This window comes from Hemiscyllium ocellatum, chromosome 4 (genome assembly GCF_020745735.1).
Source record: "Hemiscyllium ocellatum isolate sHemOce1 chromosome 4, sHemOce1.pat.X.cur, whole genome shotgun sequence".
In the NCBI taxonomy this organism is placed as follows: Eukaryota; Metazoa; Chordata; class Chondrichthyes; order Orectolobiformes; family Hemiscylliidae; genus Hemiscyllium; species Hemiscyllium ocellatum.
The window spans coordinates 31,609,470-31,631,413 of record NC_083404.1 but is presented as its reverse complement, the minus strand read 5'-3'; the positions used below and the strand labels follow the sequence as shown (position 1 = coordinate 31,631,413).

Below are 21,944 nucleotides of genomic sequence, written 5' to 3'. Positions count from 1 at the left end.
AATTGGAACAGCATCTCCTATATGTACATCATGTATGATGAGGTTAGTACTTCCCAGCATATTTCCACATGCCTCCGCATACGATAGTAATAACTCTTTGAGGTCATTTTGATTTTCCTCTGCAAGGTAACTCAATTTATCCAAATTTTTTTTTCACAACTTCCTCATTGTCCAATTTAATTTGTGGAATGTCAAATTCAGAATCCTCTGAACTTGGTACTTCCCCCTATGTTGTAACCAATAACAGCCTCCTTTAGTTTTCCTTCCCTGTCAAAATACCATTTGAGCATATTCGCACGATGCAGATTTCTTTCTGACTAGAGTCCTTAAATAGTTCACTTCACTCAATTTCCTTTAGACTTGATAAATTCCACTAAACCTTACTTTTTAAGGTTCACCTGTCACTGCAAGTAACACTAATAACTTATCGCTGATAGCAAAATTGCGAATTGTTGATTTCTTGTCTGCTTCTTGTTTCATGATGAGAAAGTGTATGGTATGAGCAGGTAGGGAAAGAGTGAAGTTGTGAGTTTTTGTGAAACAAAAGATTTAGTTAGCATGACTTGAATCAGATAAGAACTTGCAGTAAACAATGAGGTGCAAGAAGCAAAGGTAGTGGGTTAGAGGTGAAAAAGCATTCATTACATAAAGCCTGTTAACAAAGGTTAAGAACATCCATTGTATAATGCCAGATGGCTTAATCTTTATTATTGATGCTTGCTGATTGTAACTGCCACCCAATCAATATAGATGTTGCCTGATTGGGAAGCTGCTCCCTGTAAATGACTATAATTCCTTAAGAATCTGCTGTTCAAGAGAAGACTGAGAACTTATGTCCCTGTGCACATGGGTGATCATTCTCTCTCCCTCCAGGGCCCGGAATAAAGATGAGGGAGGCAAATTTGCACTGTCTCTGAGCGTTATAAATCAACTGAGGCGGGAACAGGACAAAAATAATTGTATGCTGTGATACTTTTAAATGTAGTCTAGCTAACTCCCCCACTCTATTTAGCCATCTCTAAAAATTTGACATATAGTCCAAATATGTGGCCTCTGAGTTCTGACTTACCAATTTTTCCTTAATCAATTTTAGCACTCCTCTCACTTCATGCCCAAAAACTAATCCAAATGGACTGAATTTGGTCAATTCGTTTGCTACATCTCTGATCACAAAAAGTGCAAACAGAATTCCCTTACCCAAATCATCTGGATAGTCTTGACTATTTGCCTTCAATATAGTCTTGAATGTCTGATGCCACTTGTGATTCAGGATGGTATGCAGTAGATTTGAATTACCTTAATCCTAAGCTATCCATATCTTCCTTGAACAATTTTGATGCAAAATTTGACCCTTGATCTGACTTTTTTTAAAATAGAATCCCTACAGTGTGGAAACAGGCTCTTCATCCCAACAAGTTCACACCAATCCTCCAAAGAATAACTCACCCAGTGAGTGTAATAGTCCCATACCCTGTTACTCCATATTTACCCCTGACTTAGGCACCTAACCTGCACATCCCCAAACATGATAGGCAATTTAGTATGGCCAATTCACCTAACCTGCACATCTTTGGACTGTGGGAGGAAACCAGAGTGCACAGAGGAAACCCACATAGTCACGGGGAGAATTACACAGTCGCTCAAGGCTGGAATCGAACCCGGGTCCCTGATACTTTGAGGCAGCAGTGCTCATCGAGTCACCATGCCACCACTGGGGGTAGTCCGTGACTGGTGAAAAACTTGAGTAACTGCTCTACAATCCTTTTAACTGTAATATTACTTAATGGAACAGCCTCTGAAAATGCAACCATTATTGTTAATAAATACTGATTTCCACTTTTTGCTTTAGGTAATGGTCCTCTGCAATCAATTAAGACTCTTGTATAAATGTTCCTCCAATGCAGGACTAGGTTTTATTACTACTTGTGATCTTCCAATTACCAGACATGTATGGCAAAATTCAACTACATCCTTGTGCAGTCCAAGCCACTGAAAAGGTTTTTGTATTTTAGCTTCAGTTTTTCTCACTCCTAAATGACTCCCTACTGGTAGCTCACATGCCAGTCAACACCTCCTTTCTATAACTCACTAGCAAAACAACTTGATGAACTTCTGCCCACTTCTCATCTGCCTGAATATATATGATAGTCTCCATTTCCTCATTAAGACATCATTAGGATAATAGCATTCAGGGATAGATTGAGATGTTTTCTGTGTATGCGTTTTGAAATAAGGGCTTTAAATTTTCATCTGCTGTAAACAGAGTTTTGCTAATTCCATTTCAACTTCTTTATCTATATTCTTTGATGTCTCCTGATTCAACTGGTTACTTTGTGACCATGTAACCACAGAGTCCAGAAAAATCCTACAATGGTGTCCCCTACAATAGTTTGGTTGCAGAGTTTCCACTGGCTTTTCAACCACAGTACACAACACCCCTACCTGTGAAACAGCTATAATCGTCAGCAAGGACAAATTGTATTCCTGGGAGTTGAGAATTTGTCCAGTACTTCTACCATGACTTCTCCACTCTTCATTGGACATTAACCTCATTTTACATAACTGAGTGCTTGTCTTACCGTGAATTCCCATTAACAGTAGCTTCTCTGGCAATGGTCCTTCAGAGGTGTATAGCTCATCTTTCAACATCACAGATCGAGAGAATTCTGTATCTTAAATATTGTAACCTATTTACCTGCTTCTTCTGGCCTATGCGAGTAAACTTTACCTGCACTGGTATATGGTTTAAGATGATCTGGCACTTCCTCCTTAACCAACCTCTGACTAACTCATACATTTTGAAGCCGCTTTCTAGCCTCCACTGTGCTTTCTGTTACCATGCAATCAAAGTTCATTGGCTTATCCTGTTTTCCCACATCTGGCTTCCCAGTGCTTTTCCTAACTCACCAACGCTGTTTTCACGTGGTCTACTTTATTGCAGTGAAAATATTAGAGCTTTTTAACTTCTCTGTCCCTTCAAGGGTTTCGTTTTTACCCAGTGGTACGTTATCCTTATGATTTTCACCAAGATCAACCTTTCTCTTTTCCCTAATTCTCTCTCTCATGGATTGAAATGGATTTTGGAAGCCAATCTGATTTATGGACCAACTCAATTATCAGCCATTTCAGCTGTCAATCTTGCCATTTAACTCTCTGCTCTTCTATGAGATTTCTCACTACTTCAGGAGGTGAATTTTTGAACTCTTCCAAATAATTGTCTCACTAAGGGAATCATAGGTTTGCTTTATTTCGAATGCCCTTATCTACCTATCAAAATTACTTTGTTAACTCTTTCAAACTTCAAATAGGTTTGAAACGTTGTCTATAGGCATCTGACAAGCTCATATGCACTTCAAATGGCTCTCTTCAATTCCTCATCATGCCAGATACCTCCTCTGATAGCAATGTGAGTCACTAGCTCTACCTACAAATTTTGCATGTCACCGAATGAAACAGACAAAGAGAACAAAAAATATACAATAACTTAACTGATCCGAAAACCAATAGATCATCCCCAACTTAAATAATGCTGTTCCAAGTACTTGCAACAATCCCAATAAACACCCCTTGGCACAAAAGGGAATCAAACACAGGGTCTTACAGGAGGGATGTCAAAGAGAGATTACCAACATGGACCTGCATCTTTGGGTCCAGCAGCGTTTTCAACATTACTGGTAAAAATGAAACCAAACCAGAGAAAGTGGAGCTGGGAGAACTGGCCACTCCCCTTTCATTGTACAAGAGAGTTCCTTTCCAAAACAAAACTCAAAAGCCTGTTGCCTGAGGCAGTATCTGTTAGCTGTAATCAAACTAGCCCTTAAACCCTTCAACTTAGACTTTTCAGAGTCTGCGGCTTTTACAAACTCTCTGAAGAAAAAAAGGACAACATAACCTTGTGAAAAGAGCAGTTTCGTCACAAGTTGTCTAAGCTCTACAAATGAGGGTAGAAACAACAACAGAAAGGAGATGTTAAACTAGTTTTAAATAATGATTCAGCATCAACTTATGTATTCGATCTCGTTATCTCTCAAAACACAAACAGGAAAAACATTGGAGAATGGACTAAAGATTCACAAAAATGGTTCCACAGATGAAGCACCTCAATTATGTAGATAGATTAGAGTAGTTCATTGCGCTGTCCTTAAAGAAAATAAATTTGAAAGGATATAACTATTACAAATCGTAAGAGGTCTGGATTGAGTAGATGGGGGAAAAAAAAACAGGTTGGGTCCTTGACCCTTCCATCTGTGGCAAGTGCAGGTTGAACATAATTGGCAGAAATAACAGACAAGAAGTTTTTCCTCTTACACAAGAAATGGTCAGGATCTGCAAAGTACTGCCTGAGTCGGTTGGGAAAGCAGGTTCAATCAAGATAATGAAGAAATTTTACGATCCAAAAAAGAAGCATGTGCAAGAATATAGGGAGAGCCACAGAATGCCACGAGCTAAAGTAGTCCTTTCGAGAGACAGCACAAACACGGTGGAGCAAATGGCGTCTTTCTATGCAGTAAACATTCTGTTACTCCACAGTAGAAATAACTGGACAAATTCAATTCAAAGTATGAATCTCACTGTGACTTCACACCTTTTCTACTGTCTAATCTCAAGCCATTCTTCTTTGAACTCAGGCCTTTCAGGCATCTTCCTTCTCCTTTGCTTCACAACTAGCAGTCATGCTTGTAACCTGCAAGGTATCATGCTTTGAAATTCTCAATATCCCTCCACCTCTTTTACCATCAATATATTCTTAAAATCTTTACCATTATCACTAAACTTTTGCTCACCCTACCTAAATTTGCTATTTTTTCTATCAAGGTCTTTGCAAAACTTTGACAACATTAACATAAGCCAAACTGAAACTATTGATGTACAATTTTTTAAAAGATTATGCTTTAGTAATGCAAACCTCACAGCAAGGCCAGCCATGCAATAAATTAAACAAAATAATGTGCTTCGAATCGATTATACAGAAATCCAAAGACGAAGAGCCCATTCGGGGTTGAAGACTGGTGCTGGAAAAGCACAGCCCACCTGGGAGTATCCGAGAAGCAGGAGAATCGATGTTTCGAGCATAAGCCCTTCTTCAGGAATGCCTGAAATGTCAATTCTCCTGCTCCTTGGATGCCACTTGACCAGCTGTGCTTTTCCAGTACCACACACTTCGAGAGAGACGCAGAGAGAGAAAGCCCCTTCAACCCTGTTCAACCAGGCCATGCTAAACATAATTCAAAACTAAATTAGTCCCACTTGCCTGCTCATGGCACATATCCCTCCTAAACTTTTCTACTCATATGCTTATCTAAGTGCCTTTTAGTAATATAATTGTGCAGACATCCACCACTTCCTCAGAACCTCATTCCATAAACAAACCACCTCTGCGTAAAAAAAGGTGTCCCTGTATCATAACTCTGCAGTGGTGTTGATCAGAAAATATCAACAAAACCCTACGTCAATAGTACTTTTAAAAAGAACATTTTGTTCCTGGTACGACAACTATTCACACATTTGGTCACTACATGTATTTTATTTAAAAATGCTTTACTTCCAAAATTCCCTACATTCTGATTATTTCCCAGTAAAAATATTCCAATATTAGCAAACTAATTAGTAATATTTTGAACAGTTTGTAGCTTTTAGCAAAATTTCACAAAATTATCACTGATCTCAGAAATCCTAGCACTGATATCAATGATGCGCACATACAAAGGATCATTGGTGAATTTTACCAGAATTCAAATCAGAACTGTGTCTACAGAGCAAATAAAAACGTGGTACTGTCAGCCAAAGCCACAGTTTCATTATTTTGACTTGTTTTTAAACAACAGAAGAAATAATAGCTGACTTGAGCTGCAAAGAAAATTATAGATGTTGCAGAGGTAAGACGTACCCCTCTCATGTTAAAGGTGACTATGTTACTGTGAGAGTTCACAATAAATAACAGGCTGGACAGGACATTTTTTTTTACGCTTAATGTTCCAGAACTCACCAAGTATCGAAGAGGTGCTTCGGAACTGGGAAAAAAGGGATTTTTAAATTTTTTAAGAAGTTTTTTTTATAAACTTCAAAATCACAGACCCCCAAGTTTGACACTGACTGTGTTTAACCACAATGAAATAATCTGATAACAAGAGATGCAATTTTCATTTAGGATATTGATACGTTGAAGCAAACAGATGTGGTATACCTGGATTTCAACAATGCTGAAATTTCAGTTTCTCTGGAAGAGCTAGTACAGAAAATAAAGTTAACAAGAATCAAAAGGTGGTTGACAGTGAATACGCAATGACTGAGCAAAGAATGATGTGATGTTTACCACTGGGGTTACTCCACAAATCTATTATGGAATTTACTGTTTAATATCTTAACATATTAATGATCTATAGTTGTGTTACAAGCACGATATCTAATTTTATAGATGATACAAATCTGATAAACAAGGTGGATTGAAAAGCTGAATTGCACGAGCAACAAAACATTTTGAATATATGTGGAACTTTAACACACGGTAGCAGATTAAAATCAATGTAGAGAAGGATTCACTTGAAGAGATTTTCAGAAAGCAGGCTTTTAGATGAATAAAGGTCATGTGCAGAGAAAGTGAAATAATTTTGGAAATCCTAATGGACAATAATAGTAAAAATGTCACAACAATGCCATCAGCCAACAGGTAAAACAAATTAGATATTGGGATATTTTAAAAGATGAGTATTAAGCTAAAATAGTGAGGTCATCCTGCTACTCCATACATCATCATTAATATACCTGCAATTAGTTTACTATGTACAGTTCTAGTTCCCAAAGTACACATATTGCAATATAAAAAGGTTAGTACTTTTTGGATTCTAATGGAAGTAGCTGAAAATGGGTTGCTGGAAAAGTGCAGCAGGTCAGGCAACATCCAAGGAGCAGGAGAATTGATGTTTCGGTCATGAGTCCTTCTTCAGGAATGAGGAAGATGTGCCAAGCAGGTTAAGATAAAAGGTAGGGAGGAGGGACGTAGGGGGGAGGGGCGTTGGAAATGCGATAGGTGGAAGGAGGTAAAGGTGAGGGTGATAGGCCGGAGTGGGGGTGGGAGCGGAGAGGTCAGGAAGAATATTGCAGGTTAGGAAGGTGGTGCTCAGATCGAGGGTTGGGACTGAGACAAGGTGGGGGGAGGGGAAATGAGGAAACTGGAGAAATCTGAGTTCATCCCTTGTGGTTGGAGGGTTCCTAGGCAGAAGATGAGGCACTCTTCCTCCAGCCATCGTGTTGCTATGGTCTGGCGATGGAGGAGTCCAAGGACCTGCATGTCCTCGGTGGAGTGGGAGGGGGAGTTGAAGTGTTGAGCCACGGGGTGGTTAGGTTGGTTGGTCTGGGTGTCCCAGAGGTGTTCTCTGAAATGTTCCGCAAGTAGGCGGCCTGTCTCCCCAATATAGAGGAGGCTACATCGGGTGCAGTGGATGCAGTAAATGATGTGTGTGGAGGTGCAGGTGAATTTGTGGCAGATATGGAAGGATCCCTTGGAGCCTTGGAGGAAAGTAAGGGGGGAGGTGTGGGTGTAAGTTTTGCATTTCTTGTGGTTGCAGGGGAAGGTGCCGGGAGTGGAGGTTGGGTTGGTGGGGGTTGTGGACCTGACGAGGGAGTCACGGAGGAAGTGGTCTTTTCGGAATGCTGATAGGGAGGGGAGGGAAATATATCCCTGTTGGTGGGGTCCGTTTGGAGGTGGCAGAAATGACGACAGATGATACAATGTATATGGAGGTTGGAGGGGTATACGAAGAGGCAGGCATAGCTGGGGCCCATGTGGGTGCCCATGGCTACTCCTTTGGTTTGGAGGAAGTGGGACGATTGGAAAGAGAAGTTGTTTGGAGGAAGTGGAGTAGCCATGGGCACCCGCATGGGCCCCAGCTATGCCTATCTCTTCATAGGATATGTGGAACAGTTCACCTTCCGCAGCTACACACTGGCACCACCGCCCACCTATTCCTCCGCTATACCGATGACTGTATCAGCACTGTCTCGTGTTCCCAAGAGGAGGTTGAACAGTTCATCCACTTTACCAACACCTTCCACCCCGACCTCAAATTTACCTGGACCGTCTCAGACTCCACCTTCCCCTGCTTAGACCTTTCCATTTCTATCTCAGGTGACGGAATCAATACGGACATTTACTATAAACCGACTGACTCCCACAACTACCTAGACTGCACCTCCTCCCACCCTGCCCCCTGTAAAAACGCCATCCCATATTCCTAATTCTTTCGTCTCCGCCGCATCTGCTCCCAGCAGGACCAGTTCCAATACCGTACAACCCAGATGGCCTCCTTCTTCAAAGACCGCAATTTCACCCCCCCAGACATGATCGATGATGCTCTCCACCACATCTCCTCCGCCCTTTAGCCCCGCTCCTCCAATCGCCATCAGGACAGAACCCCACTGGTCCTCACCTACCACCCCACCAACCTCCATATACGTCGTATCATCCGTCGTTATTTCCGCCACCTCCAAACGGACCCCACCACCAGGGATATATTTCCCTCCCCTCCCCTATCAGCATTCCGAAAAGACCACGCCCTTCGTGACTCCCTCGTCAGGTCCACACCCCCCACCAACCCAACCTCCACTCCCGGCACCTTCCCCTGCAACCGCAAGAAATGCAAAACTTGCGCCCACACCTTCTCCCTTACTTGCCTGCAAGGCCCCAAGGGATCCTTTCATATCCGCCACAAATTCACCTGCACTTCCACACACATCATTTACTGCATTCACTGCACCTGATGTAGCCTCCTCTATATTGGGGAGACAGGCCGCCTACTTGTGGAATGTTTCAGAGAACATCTCTGCGACACCCGGACCACCCAACCCAACCACCCCGTGGCTCAACACTTCAACTCCCCCTCCCACTCCACCAAGGACATGCAGGTCCTTGGACTCCTCCATCGCCAGACCATAGCAACACGACGGCTGGAGGAAGAGCGCTTCATCTTCCGCCTAGGAACCCTCCAACCACAAGGGATGAACTCAGATTTCTCCAGTTTCCTCATTTCCCCTCCCCTCACCTTGTCTCAGTCCCAACCCTCGAACTCAGCACCACCTTCCTAACCTGCAATATTCTTCCTGACCTCTCCACATCCACCCCCACTCTGGCCTATCACCCTCACCTTTACCTCCTTCCACCCATTGTAATTCCAACACCCCGCCCCCGTCCCTCCTCCCTACCTTTTATCTTAGCCTGCTGGACACACTTTCCTCATTCCTGAAGGGCTCATGCCCGAAACATCGATTCTTCTGCTCCTTGGCTGCTGCCTGACCTGCTGTGCTTTTCCAGCAACCCATTTTCAGCTCTGATCTCCAGCATCTGCAGTCCTTTCTTCTAATGGAAGTAGACAACGTAGACCATGACAAGCTAAGTCACTTTGACCAGACAGGAAGAAACTTCAGATGCAGATGAGTAAATGAAAAAGGATCTGTGGATTGGATTTCTGTGAAGGTGTAGTAGCACACAAGATTGAGTAACTTATTTTGATGTCCAAAACATTTACTAGGACATGGTAATACACGTATAACATATACTGTACACACACAAGGTTCCATTGCCTACTCAAATTTGCAAATCTCAAGTGTTCCTGTGGAAGATCCTAAGCAGATGTTGAGTGATTGTGTGGACAATCAGGTCCAGAACAGCCATAATTTCATTGAATAGCAATGAAGAGCTAAATGTTATCTCATATTCTTATGTAGTTTAGAAAAAAAATAATCTTACTAATGATCACAAATTTCCCTACTTTATCGTTGTACTGATGCAATTTTCCCTCACCAACACCTCCAGATTTCAAATGCAATAAGGGGAAATCAAAGTCCACAAAAGGAATCAAAAGTGGCAAATTGTTCTCCATCCATTTCAAAAGGTTCAAAGAGCATCTGCACAACTCAATACTCCTTCATATGAAGAGCTGATAAAGTGACTGATTACAAATTAGAGAAGCAAACAAAAGAGAAACTGAAAAGCCAAGAACATATTAGTAGTTTTGTCATAGTCAACAAATCATTTCAATTTTGGCTAGAAGGTGCAGTGAAAATCTTTATTACGCAAGTTAAAATATTTCTATGTACTTGATCGCTACTACTAAACTCGATTCATATCACACCCTTCCCAACAGCTCCAACACCTTGCCCCATCCCATCTAAAGCAAAGTATAATGGCATAATATCTTAAGCTATGTTATGAAAACATTTTTGAACCGCCCATTTAAAATAAAACAAAAGAACAAGGCCAATGTCGCATAGCAGTTTCAAGTGCCTGCGAGGTGTGGCTGAGATTTTAAATACCAATGATTTCACCAAACTACAAATTACTCTCCGGTGCAAACGAACCCATTGGCATTTACACAAACAAATTGTTCACTTGTAAAAGCACGTAAGTCGCCTGGGACGACAACAATGCACCAAACACTTGTCTGACAATCAGCTGGTGCCCTTTTAAAGCGCAGCTCTGCAGTTCCCCGCCAACTCCCAAACAAGAAACGTGCGGACTCCCTCCCAGACACAATAAACCGAGCACCGCCACCTCTCCCCCCACCCCATTTAAAACCTCCTCGTGACCAACTATCCTCTCCCCCCTCCTCCCTCATAACCCCACTCCCATCTCGCAGCTATAACACCCGGACAGGCAAAGACAATCAACCCACTGAGGTCCGACGGCGCAGGCCGCAGCCTCGGCATCATCCATCCGACAGGCTGCTCACCCGACAGAGAGGGTTGGGAAGGGGAGACTCACCTCAAAACGGCCGCGGGTGATGCCATTCATGGCTCTTGGCTCTGGCTCGCGGCCGCTCCCGGATCCAACATGGACACACCAACCGCCGCCTGACGTCACACCCTTAAACACCAACCACCTTTTTCAAAAAAAACGGCCACTTTTACCCTCCCCGTTTTTCAGGCCGCGGCTACAATAAAAAAAAGGAGCAAATTCTCCAAGACATCAGAGCATGCCCCTTTAAACACACTTCCTTTTTAGAAAAGTTTAGCTGCTGGCGACGCTCCCTCCCTCCCCCCGCTGTCATGGAGTCAGGAATTGGGCGCATGGAGGTTGCTTGTTTGGGTTTTTGCTCTCTGTCGCTCCACTGCTGCTGAACGGAGTAACGGTTTATTGTTCGCACACGTCCTCGTTCCTCAACAGAACCCTCCAGATCCCCCCCTCTGACCAAGTCACTTTTCCTGACTTATCCCCTCTGTTGTTATGAAACACAAAGTGCTGGAAGTCTGAGCTAATTCACGAATTTGAAATAAATGCCGGGAACACTGAGCACTTGCACAGAGTTAAATAGAGTTCATGAGTGACCTTTTCATGCAGAACTGAAAAAAAATGTTAAGATGATCGTGTGATTAAAGGACAAGTATTTGAGAGGGTGGAAGAAATTTCTGTCTTGGTCATGTGCTACTAAAAAATATTTACAAAGTCTAATAATATACGGAAAACACTAATTTCATTCCAGAAACAACACTGTGGTAACATCTTTCTATCGGTCTGCAAGGGACAATAAGATCATGTGAAAATTGTATCAGTTCCTTTGATGATGTCATATTAGTATTTCACAGTCTTAACCCCATTCCACACAATTCAAACACTGCAAGCTAGAAACTGGCATTCAAAGTTGGTGCTTGACCGTTTTTTTCTCGAGGAGATAGCCAAAACAGGGAAGCTGACACTTTAGTTATAGAGTCATAGAGATGTACAGAACGGAAACAGACCCTTCAGTCCAATTCATCCATGCCGACCAGATACCCTAACCTAATCTAGTCCCATTTGCCAGCACGTGGCCCACACCCCTCTAAACCTTCCTATTCATATACCCAACTAGATACCTTTTAAATGTTGTAATTGTACCAGCCTTCACCACTTCCTCAGGCATGTACCATACACACACCACCCTCTGTGTGAAAGCATTGCCCCTTAGGTCTCTTTTAAATCTTTCCCCCTCACCCTAAACCTATGCCCTCTAGTTCTGGACTCACCCACCCCAGGGAAAAGACCTTGTCTATTTATCCTATCCATGCCCCTCGTGATTTTATAAACCTCTATAAGGTCACCCTCAACATTCAATGCTCCAGGGAAAACACCTCCAGCCTATTCAGCCTCTCCCTATAGCTCAAATCATCCAACCCTGGCAACATCCTTGTAAATCTTTTCTGAATCCTTTCAAGTTTCACAACATCCTTCCAAAGGAGGGAGACCCTTGAATTACATGCAATATACCAAAAGTGGCCTAACCAATGTCCTGTACAGCACCACCATGATCTCCCAACTCCTGTACTCAATGCTCTGACCAATAAAGGAAAGCATACCAAATGCCTTCTTCACTACCCTATCTACCTGCGACTCCACTTTCAAGGAACTATGAACCCACACTCCTAGGTCTGTTTGTTCAGCAACATCTCTCAGGTCCTTACCATTAATTGTATAAATCCTGCTTTGATTTCCTTGTCCTAAATGCAGCACTTCACACTTATCTCAATTAAACTCCATCTGCCACTCCTCAGCCCATTGGCCCATCTGATCAAGATCCTGTTGTAGCCTTCTTCGTTGTTTACGACAATACAATTTTGGTGTCATCTGCAAACTTACTTACGATACCTCCTATGTTCACATCCAAATCATTTATAGAAATGATGAAAAGCAGTGGACCCAGCACCAATCCTCATGGCACACCACTGATCACAAACTTCCAGTCTGAAAAGCAACCCCCTACCGCCACCCTCTCTCTGCCTTCAAGCCAGTTCTGTATCCAAATGGCTAGTTTTCCCTGTATTCCATTTAATCTAATTTTACTTACCAGTCTACCATGAGGCTTACCAAATGCCTTACTGAAGTCCATATATATCATGTCCATCGTCCCGCCCTCATCAATCCTCTTTGTTACTTCTTCAAAAAATCACAATCAAGTTCGTGAGACATGATTTCCCACGCACAAAGCCTCAATTCACACACAGGGATGTAGAGGTGCTGGTAGATAAGGTGCTAGAGATGGTGGCTGTCTTCCTTCTTCAAGTTGGGTGGAAAAGGCCAAATGCTGTCAGCACAGAATGAGATAGCCTCCTATGTCAGTGTAGTGTTGATGGTGAGAAGTGACCAGCAATGCCATAAAAAGATCAATGAACTTATACATTCCACAAGATTTAAATACCACTATTTTCCCGCAGCTGCCTCACATGCACTCTGATTTTTCATTGGACACCATCTCCCACTAAGGCTAATAATCTACATTTCTTGCTATTGCATGCAAACTTTCTTTCAATAGCTCACACTCACCTCATCTTCCCAAAATACAAAGGCTTCCTGCTCTCCGCACTTTCCACTCACTTACTGGAATACCTCACCACTTTTCCTGTTCCCACATGCCACTGGCAGCTCTTCCAACCTCATCAATTCCTCCTTTTGTCTCATTGCTGCAGAATATGTCACATAATAAGACCAGAGGGGAAAAACAGGTGACAAGGTGATGGACAATTTTGTTCTCATCCCCTAGAAGGAGAAATCCTTGAATTTATTAGCGGAGATTGAAACCAACAAATCTGCAGATGCCAAGATCCCATATTAAGACAACCAAATATGCTTCATTATGTTGTCCTGCACTTCTCTCTCATAATCACTATTCCATGCAATACTATGCAACATATTTTATTTGGAATTTACTGCAAGGTGCCTCCAAATTGATCTAAACATTGGAACCTTATCTTAAGGGGTCAGATTGTCTGTTCTACAACAGCTCTGGTGGAATAATAAGCTGTATTGTAGCTGTGCACAATCTCAGTCAGCAGGTTCCATTAACCATCAGTCATAGTTACAGAGGGTAACCCTTATTTCTTAGTGGCCACCCATGGATGGCATTCAGCCCTTTTCATGAGGCAGGACTTTAAGAGTAACCAAGAATATAGGTATCATGGCAGCTTCCAGAGTACTTCGATCAGTTGAACATTGAACATTGTTGAAAAACTCAGCTGTTTTACAATATGGCACACAGTTTAATTTTGCAGTTTAAATAAGCTTCATTTGTTGCATTTCTAATGGTTTTCTTTGACAACTTCGCACATTGTGAATGAATGAGTTTCAAAAGTTTCAGAGCGACTTATTTTCGGAGGTATTTATGTTCACAGTTGATTGACAATTTGAAATTCTTAAAAGATTTGATCTTCAATGTAACTTCTGAATATATTTTCTTCTTTTCCTGAATTGCCACTTGACAAGATTTGGGTTTTCTCAGTGGGTCTTGATTTTGTTTCTAATATAATAGTTGTGTTTTTTTTCAGTGACCGCTGTTAGATTGTTCGAGTTTTATGTTCATTTCAAATGATTTCCAGTGTTATTACAAAGGATATTAAGGAATATATGTCAATAGCCATGGATTATATATGGGGCATAGAGGGTTATGAGGAACCATGATGTATGAGGTTGCATGGAGGGGAATTGGGACTATATGGGAGCACAGAGAGACTATGGATGATGAAGTGGTATGCTTTTGAGTATGAGATACCATAAGGAGAATGAGGAGAGCTGGGTCAATGCCACAGTGAGCAATTGCAGCTCTTCTAGCTAGCTGCATTGGCAACCACATTCCTCTAAAGCTGTCTCATGACTCAGAAAGCTTGAATGATTCCCACCCACATCTCTAAAAGATGGAAGTATGGCTGATATGCGCAGAAGTCTTAGGTTTCTGTAGTCAGGAAGTAGTCTGATTGCATTTCCCAAGTCCAACACAAAAGTCCAGTCCACTGAGGACAAAAGCAAGAAAGTCATGCTGACCGTTTATAAAGGTCTGGTTAGAGTTCAACTGGAGGAGTGTAGTATCGAGTTCTGCTCATTTCAGGAAGGGTGTGAGCAATCAGGAGAAGGTTCAGAAGAAATTTACCAGAATGGTTCCAGGAATTGAAGATTTTATCAATAAGACTGCTTTTGAGAAGCTGGATTTGTTCTCATTGGAACAACAAAATGGAGTTTGAAACAACTGTACGCAATTATAACAGGTCCAGATTGGATAAACAGAGAAAAGTTGTTCCATATGCTGATAGTACATAGTAAAGGGGTCACATTTAACGTTTTGGTAAGAAATGCATGGGAAATGTGCCAATCCATGGCCTACAGACAGGACCCCGCCAGCATTGGCAGCCCTTGTTGCATCACAGCTTTTTTTTATTTCAAAAATATACTTTATTCATAAAATATTCATAAAATATTAGATACACTGTACATTTGGTAATGCCATACATATGTCAACATTTACATACACAGCTCAGAATTTTCATTATTACATACAGATCTGTGCATTTCTCACTCACATATTGAGCTAAGGCATCAGCAGAGCCCAAATGACTGCAGGGCCCCCTGATCTTCTTTAGACAGGCAAATGTTAAACGGTGGTCTTTCCCCACCGCGCCTTGGCGGCAGCTGCCCCAAGCTTCAGCGCGTCCCTCAACACGTAGTCCTGGACCTTGGAATGTGCCAGTCTGCAACACTCAGTCGGGGTCAACTCCTTCAGCTGGAAGATCAACAGGTTTCGGACCACCCAGAGAGCGTCCTTCACCGAGTTGATGATCCTCCAGGCGCAGTTGATGTTCGTCTCGGTGTGCGTCCCGGGGAACAGGCCGTAGAGCACGGAGTCCCGCATCACGGCGCTGCTCGGGACGAACCTCGACAAATACCACTGCATTCCTCTCCAGACTTCCTCTGCATAGGCACATTCCAGAAGGAGGTGTGTGACAGTCTCTTCCCCCCCGCAGCCGCTTCGAGGGCAGCGTGCGGTGCGGCTGAGAGTCCGGGCGTGCATAAATGATCTCACAGATAGAGCCCTTCTCACCACCAGCCAAGCCATGTCTTGGTGCTTGTTGGAAAGTTCTGGCAATGAGGCATTCTGCCAAATTGCTTTGACAGTCTGCTCAGGGAACCACTCGACAGGATCCACCCTCTCCTTTTCCCGAAGGGTCTCAAGGATGCTACGTGCTGACCACTTCCTGATGGACTTGTGGTCAAAGGTGTTTTTCTTCAAAAATTTCTCCACAAAGGACAGGTGGTACGGGACGGTCCAACTACTCGGAGCGTTCCGCGGCAGCGAAGCCAGGCCCATCCTTCGCAACACCGGGGACAGGTAGAACCTCAGTACGTAGTGACACTTGGTGTTTGCGTACCGGGGATCCACGCACAGCTTGATGCAGCCACACACAAAGGTGGCCATCAGGGTGAGGGTGGCATTGGGTGTATTTTTTCCCCCGTTTCCCAGATCTTTGTACACAGCTGGTTCACAGTATCCACTACCTCTTCCCAATTGCTGGAGTCTCTCTGTCCGGCCGTGCAGTCCCCAACCTACCTGTCCTCCCTTTAAGGTGCAATTTACCTGGAGCTGCAACTTCAGCACTGGCTATTGTTGAATATGAAAGTGGCATCTAGCCTTTTGTGGTGAGGCTGAATTTAGTCTTCTCCACTGTCACTATCTTGTATATGTTGAATTCTTCAGGAAGAACCATATGGAACATTTGGGTAAGTTTGTTGCCACTAATCTTTCTTACAATTATTGTTTTTCATTATTGATACCCAATTGAGGAAGATGCCCACATGGTATCCTCAGCAGAAGATAGACTCAATTTTGATTAAAAATAAATAGGCTTTAAATATTACTTAATAACCTGTTGTATTAAATCTGTGGTACATAACGGTCTCTTATGAGTCATCAGACTCAATTTAAGAGTAAATTCACATTATTGCTGCTGAAAAATTATGGTGTTACTACAAACTACACTAAACATTGTTACAAGCATTTCTGACTCCTGAGAAAATTTCTCTTGCTCCTCCCAGGAACAATCCTCTGGATCCTAATAGTCAGGGTCTAATGACTTCAGATAATCTTTAATGTATTAAATGGCTGTGATGCTCGTGAGACTGTTGAATTGCTGGCCCTCTAATTATTCTTTTGTGGGAGTAACGACAAAAGCTGTATGGCATATCCAATACAAATTTTTTTTATAGAACATCCATTGATTTTGACATAGTTGAACTCCAAAAGCTGAATATATAAAAAAAGTGTGTTATTTTGCAACTTTGGAAATGTGTTGAATAAATTGGATGACTTAGAGTTTTTGTTCTTGTAACAACAGTTTAAGGGGGAAGTTCCAGTACATCCTGAAAAATTAAGCACTCAATTGTGGTATGATATATAATGGTGTCCAAGGATGATCGATTTAACTAACAGCACTTTAAAGTCCTTTATTGAGCAAAGAATTAAAGACATGTATGTTGAAAATTTGTGCAATACCATAATTGCAATTGGTAGCCTCTAGAGGGAGTAACAGCAAAGGTTCCTCATCAACTATTTTGCACAGTCTTGCCACCAATCCTTCTAAAACAGAGCATAAAAGTTGCTACCCAACCTTTAAAAACACTGTTCAGTCTAAACACGCAACAGAATTGGTAATCAACAAAAAAACCATGCTTCATTCACTTTATTTCCAGATAACATGACAGGTCTTCAGTATTTTTATCAAACTATTTAACAATTGCATTCACAATCATTACAGTGTTGCATTCAGACAAAAAAAAGAGGAGGAGACTATAGGCATAAGGAGCAAACCATTGGGTGTGGATACCTACCAAATACTCAGGAATATCATATGTTTCCACTGAGGTGGAATGGCGCCAGTACTAAGTACCAACTCCCCTCATTCCCACAAAAGTGCTGCAAAAAGCATCCACCTTTGCAGGAAGAAAGGCAAAATAATTTTCTTTTCCCTGAACTCCTAACAACACTTGCACAACTAATGCCTCACAATGATATTTAAGGAGGGGGTTCAACTGAATTAGCTGAAAATGTGTTGCTGGAAAAGCGCAGCAGGTCAGGCAGCATCCAAAGAGCAGGAGAATCGATGTTTCGGGCATGAGCCCGTCTTCAGGAATCTTGTTCCTGAAGAAGGGCTCATGCCCGAAACTTCGATTCTCCTGCTCTCTGGATGCTGCCTGACCTGCTGCACTTTTCCAGCAACGCATTTTCAGCTCTGATCTCCAGCATCTGCAGTCCTCACTTTCTCTCCTTTCAACTGAATTGGACCATAAACAGCTAACAGAGTACGAGATTTCTATAAGTGGTATGAATATAAAAGCAAAGAAGTAATGTCAAGCCTGTTTAGAACGTTGAATACTATATGTAGTCACAATGAAATGCACTTGAAGTGATATGGTGCAGATTCTCTAGGATGCTGACTGTTCAGGATTCCTTCTTGACTGAGTCAACATGCAGCTTTATTCCTGCTTAGAGTCATAGAGATATACAGCATGGCAACAGACCCTTTGGTCCAACTCATCCATACCAACCAGATATCCTAACCTAATCTAGTCCCATTTGCCAGCATTTCTCCCATATTCCTCTAAACCCTTCCTTTTCACTTTAAAATGTTGTAATTGTCCCAGCCTCCACCCTTTCACCTGGCAGCTCATTCCACTGATATCTACTTCGCCAAAACCACTCTCGACCCATTCAATTTAGAAATTAATATTCTCTAAACAACATTTCTTTAAATTTTTTTTGTGACCATATGAGTAAGCAACACTTTTGCATCTTTGAGGTAATATCTGATTTTAGATTTGACTACAGATAACAGTTTCCAATTTTCTTGATCAGTATGTTTCCAGCACAGTGAAGAAAGAGGCATTTCTGGATCTGCTTCTGGAAATGAGGATAGGTGAAGATAAGTGTCAGGTGGGGTACATGTAAGACATAATGCAAATAGTATCATAAGATTTAGATTGACGGTGGAAAAGACAAATAATAGTCCAAAGTTAAAATACCTATTAGGAGGAGGGCCAATTTCAGTGAGGTGAGAATGAGCATGTGTCTAGTAAATCAAAATCAAAGATTGATAGGCAAAACAAATTTAAATGCCTTTAAAGAACAATTAGCTCTATGTGAGATACATTCCCACAAGACAGAACAATCAGAGCCAGAACTTCTTGATAATGAAATATATTAAGTGTGAGGTGAAGCAGAAAAGCAGGTGTATGTGATAGATTTCAGGTTGGTAATACAAGTAAGAGCCAGGCTGAATATAAAAAAGGAAACTGAGGTGAAGAGAGAATAAAAGAGATTGGCAAATAATACAAAAGAAAATTCAGAAACCTTTCATGCATCTAAATATTAAAGATTAGTGTGAGGAGGGGATGGTACAGTTAAGGACTAAAAGAGGATCAACATATGGAGGCAAAGGACATGGCTAATATACTAAATTAAGTCTTTGCATCTATCTTTACAAGGAGAGAAAACACTGCTTAAATCCGTGAAGAGGAAAAAGTATTGAGATCCTGATGGAATAAAAACTGATGGAAAAAGAGATGGCTGTGCTTAAATAATCAACAAAATGACTATCATAAAATGTGACAGTGTTTAAATTCAAATATGTTACTTTGTTGAGTTTAAATTCCGTTGTGCAGCTCTTTTTACAACATATAGTTGTAAAGTTGGAATTGAAAATAAAGAGCTTGCACCATTCACATCCTCAGGACATCTAAAGCATTTCATAATCAACAAATCACATAACCGTGTGGTCACTGTTATTTCATAACATGAACAACAGGTAAGTTGCTTATAGCAGATCATATTAACATTGACAGCAGTCCCTTGCAAATGAGGATGACTCTCTTCCACTGTCAGGGTGAGTCCATTGGTGGCGGTACACACCAATATGGCTATCGCAGGCTCTGTTACACTTGGGGCAAGTGGTGGTCGCCGGAAGGGGTGGGTGAGGCATTGTTGTGGCCTCCTTTCACTGATTTTGTCCAGCTTCCATTTTTTTCCGATGGCAAGTTCCAAGATGCTTGACGCTTTCCCAAGTGCTCCTCCTCCACTTTGGATGGTCTTGGGTGAATGATGCCCTGGTGTCTGTGGGAATGCCATATTTCACCAGTGAGTCCTTGAGGGTATCACTGAAATGTTTCCTCTGTGCATCTTGGACTCATCTGCCGTTTCAAAGCTGGATGTAGAGTACTTGCTTGGGGAGTCTTGTGTCACTCAAGCGGATGACATGCCCAGCCCATTGTAGTCAATCAAGGGTGGTCAGTGCCTTGATGCTAGGGATTTTAGTCTGGCCAAGAACATTGGTATTGGTGCATCTTCCTTCCCAGCGGATTTGCAGGATCTTGCACAGGCAGCTTTGGTTGTACTGCTTCAGTGCCTTGAGGTGCCTGCTGTAGACAGTCCACATTTCAGAGCCATATAGGAGGGCAGGAACCAACACAGTCTGTAAACCATGATTTTGGCGTCAAATTTGATATTGTTCTTGAAAACCCCTTTTCTCAGGTGGCTGAAAACTGGGGTAAGCATACTGGAGGCAATGCTGGATCTTTTTGTCAATAGTGGCTTTGGCCAACAGTTCACTTCCTAGGGATTGGAAGTAGTCAATGTTCTCTAAAACCTCCCCGTGCACCTTGATGATTAGGGGTTTGCTCCACACTGCTAGGCCAGATTGATGGAGGACCTTCATCCTGCAGATGTTTAGGGTGGGATGCTGTCATACAGCTCTGGAAAAGTGCTGATGATGAACTGGAGTACAGCAGTTAAATGAATGACCAATTGATCTGTTGTGATTATGTTGCATGAGATAAAAACAGTGGTAGTACAACAGGAGAACTTCTTGGCCTTCCTCAAATGAAAATACTGTGGATCAGTATTTGCAAGATTTACTTGAAATGAGCATGACTACAGGTAGCTTGTAACTTCTTAGTGGAACCACCTTGCTGCAATATGGAGAATTAAGTAACATGGATACGTGCTGGTAAGCCATGTTACCTGAAGACTTGAAACTGTAGGCATTTAGATAAATGATGTTTGAAACTCTTTATTGAAACTGTACACTGCAATGGGTTAAAGGCTTCTGAAGTTTTCATCCTTTGTCTTAAATAGAGTAAAGTTTGAGCTGCACTTTCAGCAGTTTGGTTGTCAGAGCTCAAGGGATTTAATTCATCGCCAATAATAATTGTTTCGAGCACCTAAAAAATAATCTGGAACTCATGCTGGGCACTGATTGATCTGTGCCTGGTATTACTTAGCTAAGGGTCAGACAAAATCATGTCCCTTCCCCCATCTGAGTGTGGTTCAGTAATTCAACTAATTGCTTCAGGATGCATTGACAAAAATGTGCATTGATATGTACTAGTTAAATTCAAACTACCGCCACTTCACAGTCAGAATCTTATCCTGCCAACATTAACAACTATGAGCTATAGACTTAGAGTTGGGGGATAAAAGTTATTTGTCCCACTGGAATATTGCACATGTAGGTTACTATACGCATAGAAAACAATGTTAGTTTTATTCAGTAACAAAATCAGTGGCATGTCATCAGCATAAATGTGCTATGTTATTACAGTCATTGTAATATCAGGGAAGGTTGAAAATGAAAACTGATAAAAGTAGGAAAATGATATCCTAGAGTTAACAGGTTCAGGCAATGATGTATGTCTCCTTATTTGCAAGATGGATATAGCTCTTTGAATGATGATAATGCTATATAATATACTTCAAGAATCATCAAGTATCCGCTCAAGGGCTCAGTCATTTATGAGGTGCAGGACCAGAACATGAAGCCAACCTAGAAGGATTTTAAAGAGCCATCTGCTTCTTGTCTTTTTATACTATTATAAGCCTAGTTGTGTGAGAGGCTACTGACTTCACCATACATGAGAGTTGAAACTGTTAACATACATGAGATGGTGGTTCTAAAAAATGAAAATATACCAGAGTCTTATTCTTTTAAAAATGATGGGAATTGCTTGATTATCAAACAAAACTTTGCAGGTGATATTTGACTAATATCACTACATATTCTATTCTAAGATGTTTTTGGAGTCCTGTTACCTCTAAGCAATGTGCAGTGAAACTTGCCTGTGAGAAAATTCTTGCTGGCTGGATGATCAATGATGTGTCAGTTCCTTT

At 41.8% G+C, this 21,944-nt stretch overlaps 1 protein-coding gene across 1 annotated transcript in view; it reads right to left on the bottom strand.

Moving 5' to 3' along the window:
* Positions 1–11,160, bottom strand: part of fbxl2 (F-box and leucine-rich repeat protein 2) — a 182,195-nt gene extending 171,035 nt beyond the window's left edge. Inside the window, exon 1 of the mRNA XM_060824199.1 lies at positions 10,757–11,160. Within this exon, the coding sequence (XP_060680182.1) occupies positions 10,757–10,786 (30 nt within the window). The 5' untranslated portion in view covers positions 10,787–11,160. The remainder of the gene's footprint in view (positions 1–10,756) is intronic.
* Positions 11,161–21,944: the final 10,784 nt, after the last annotated feature.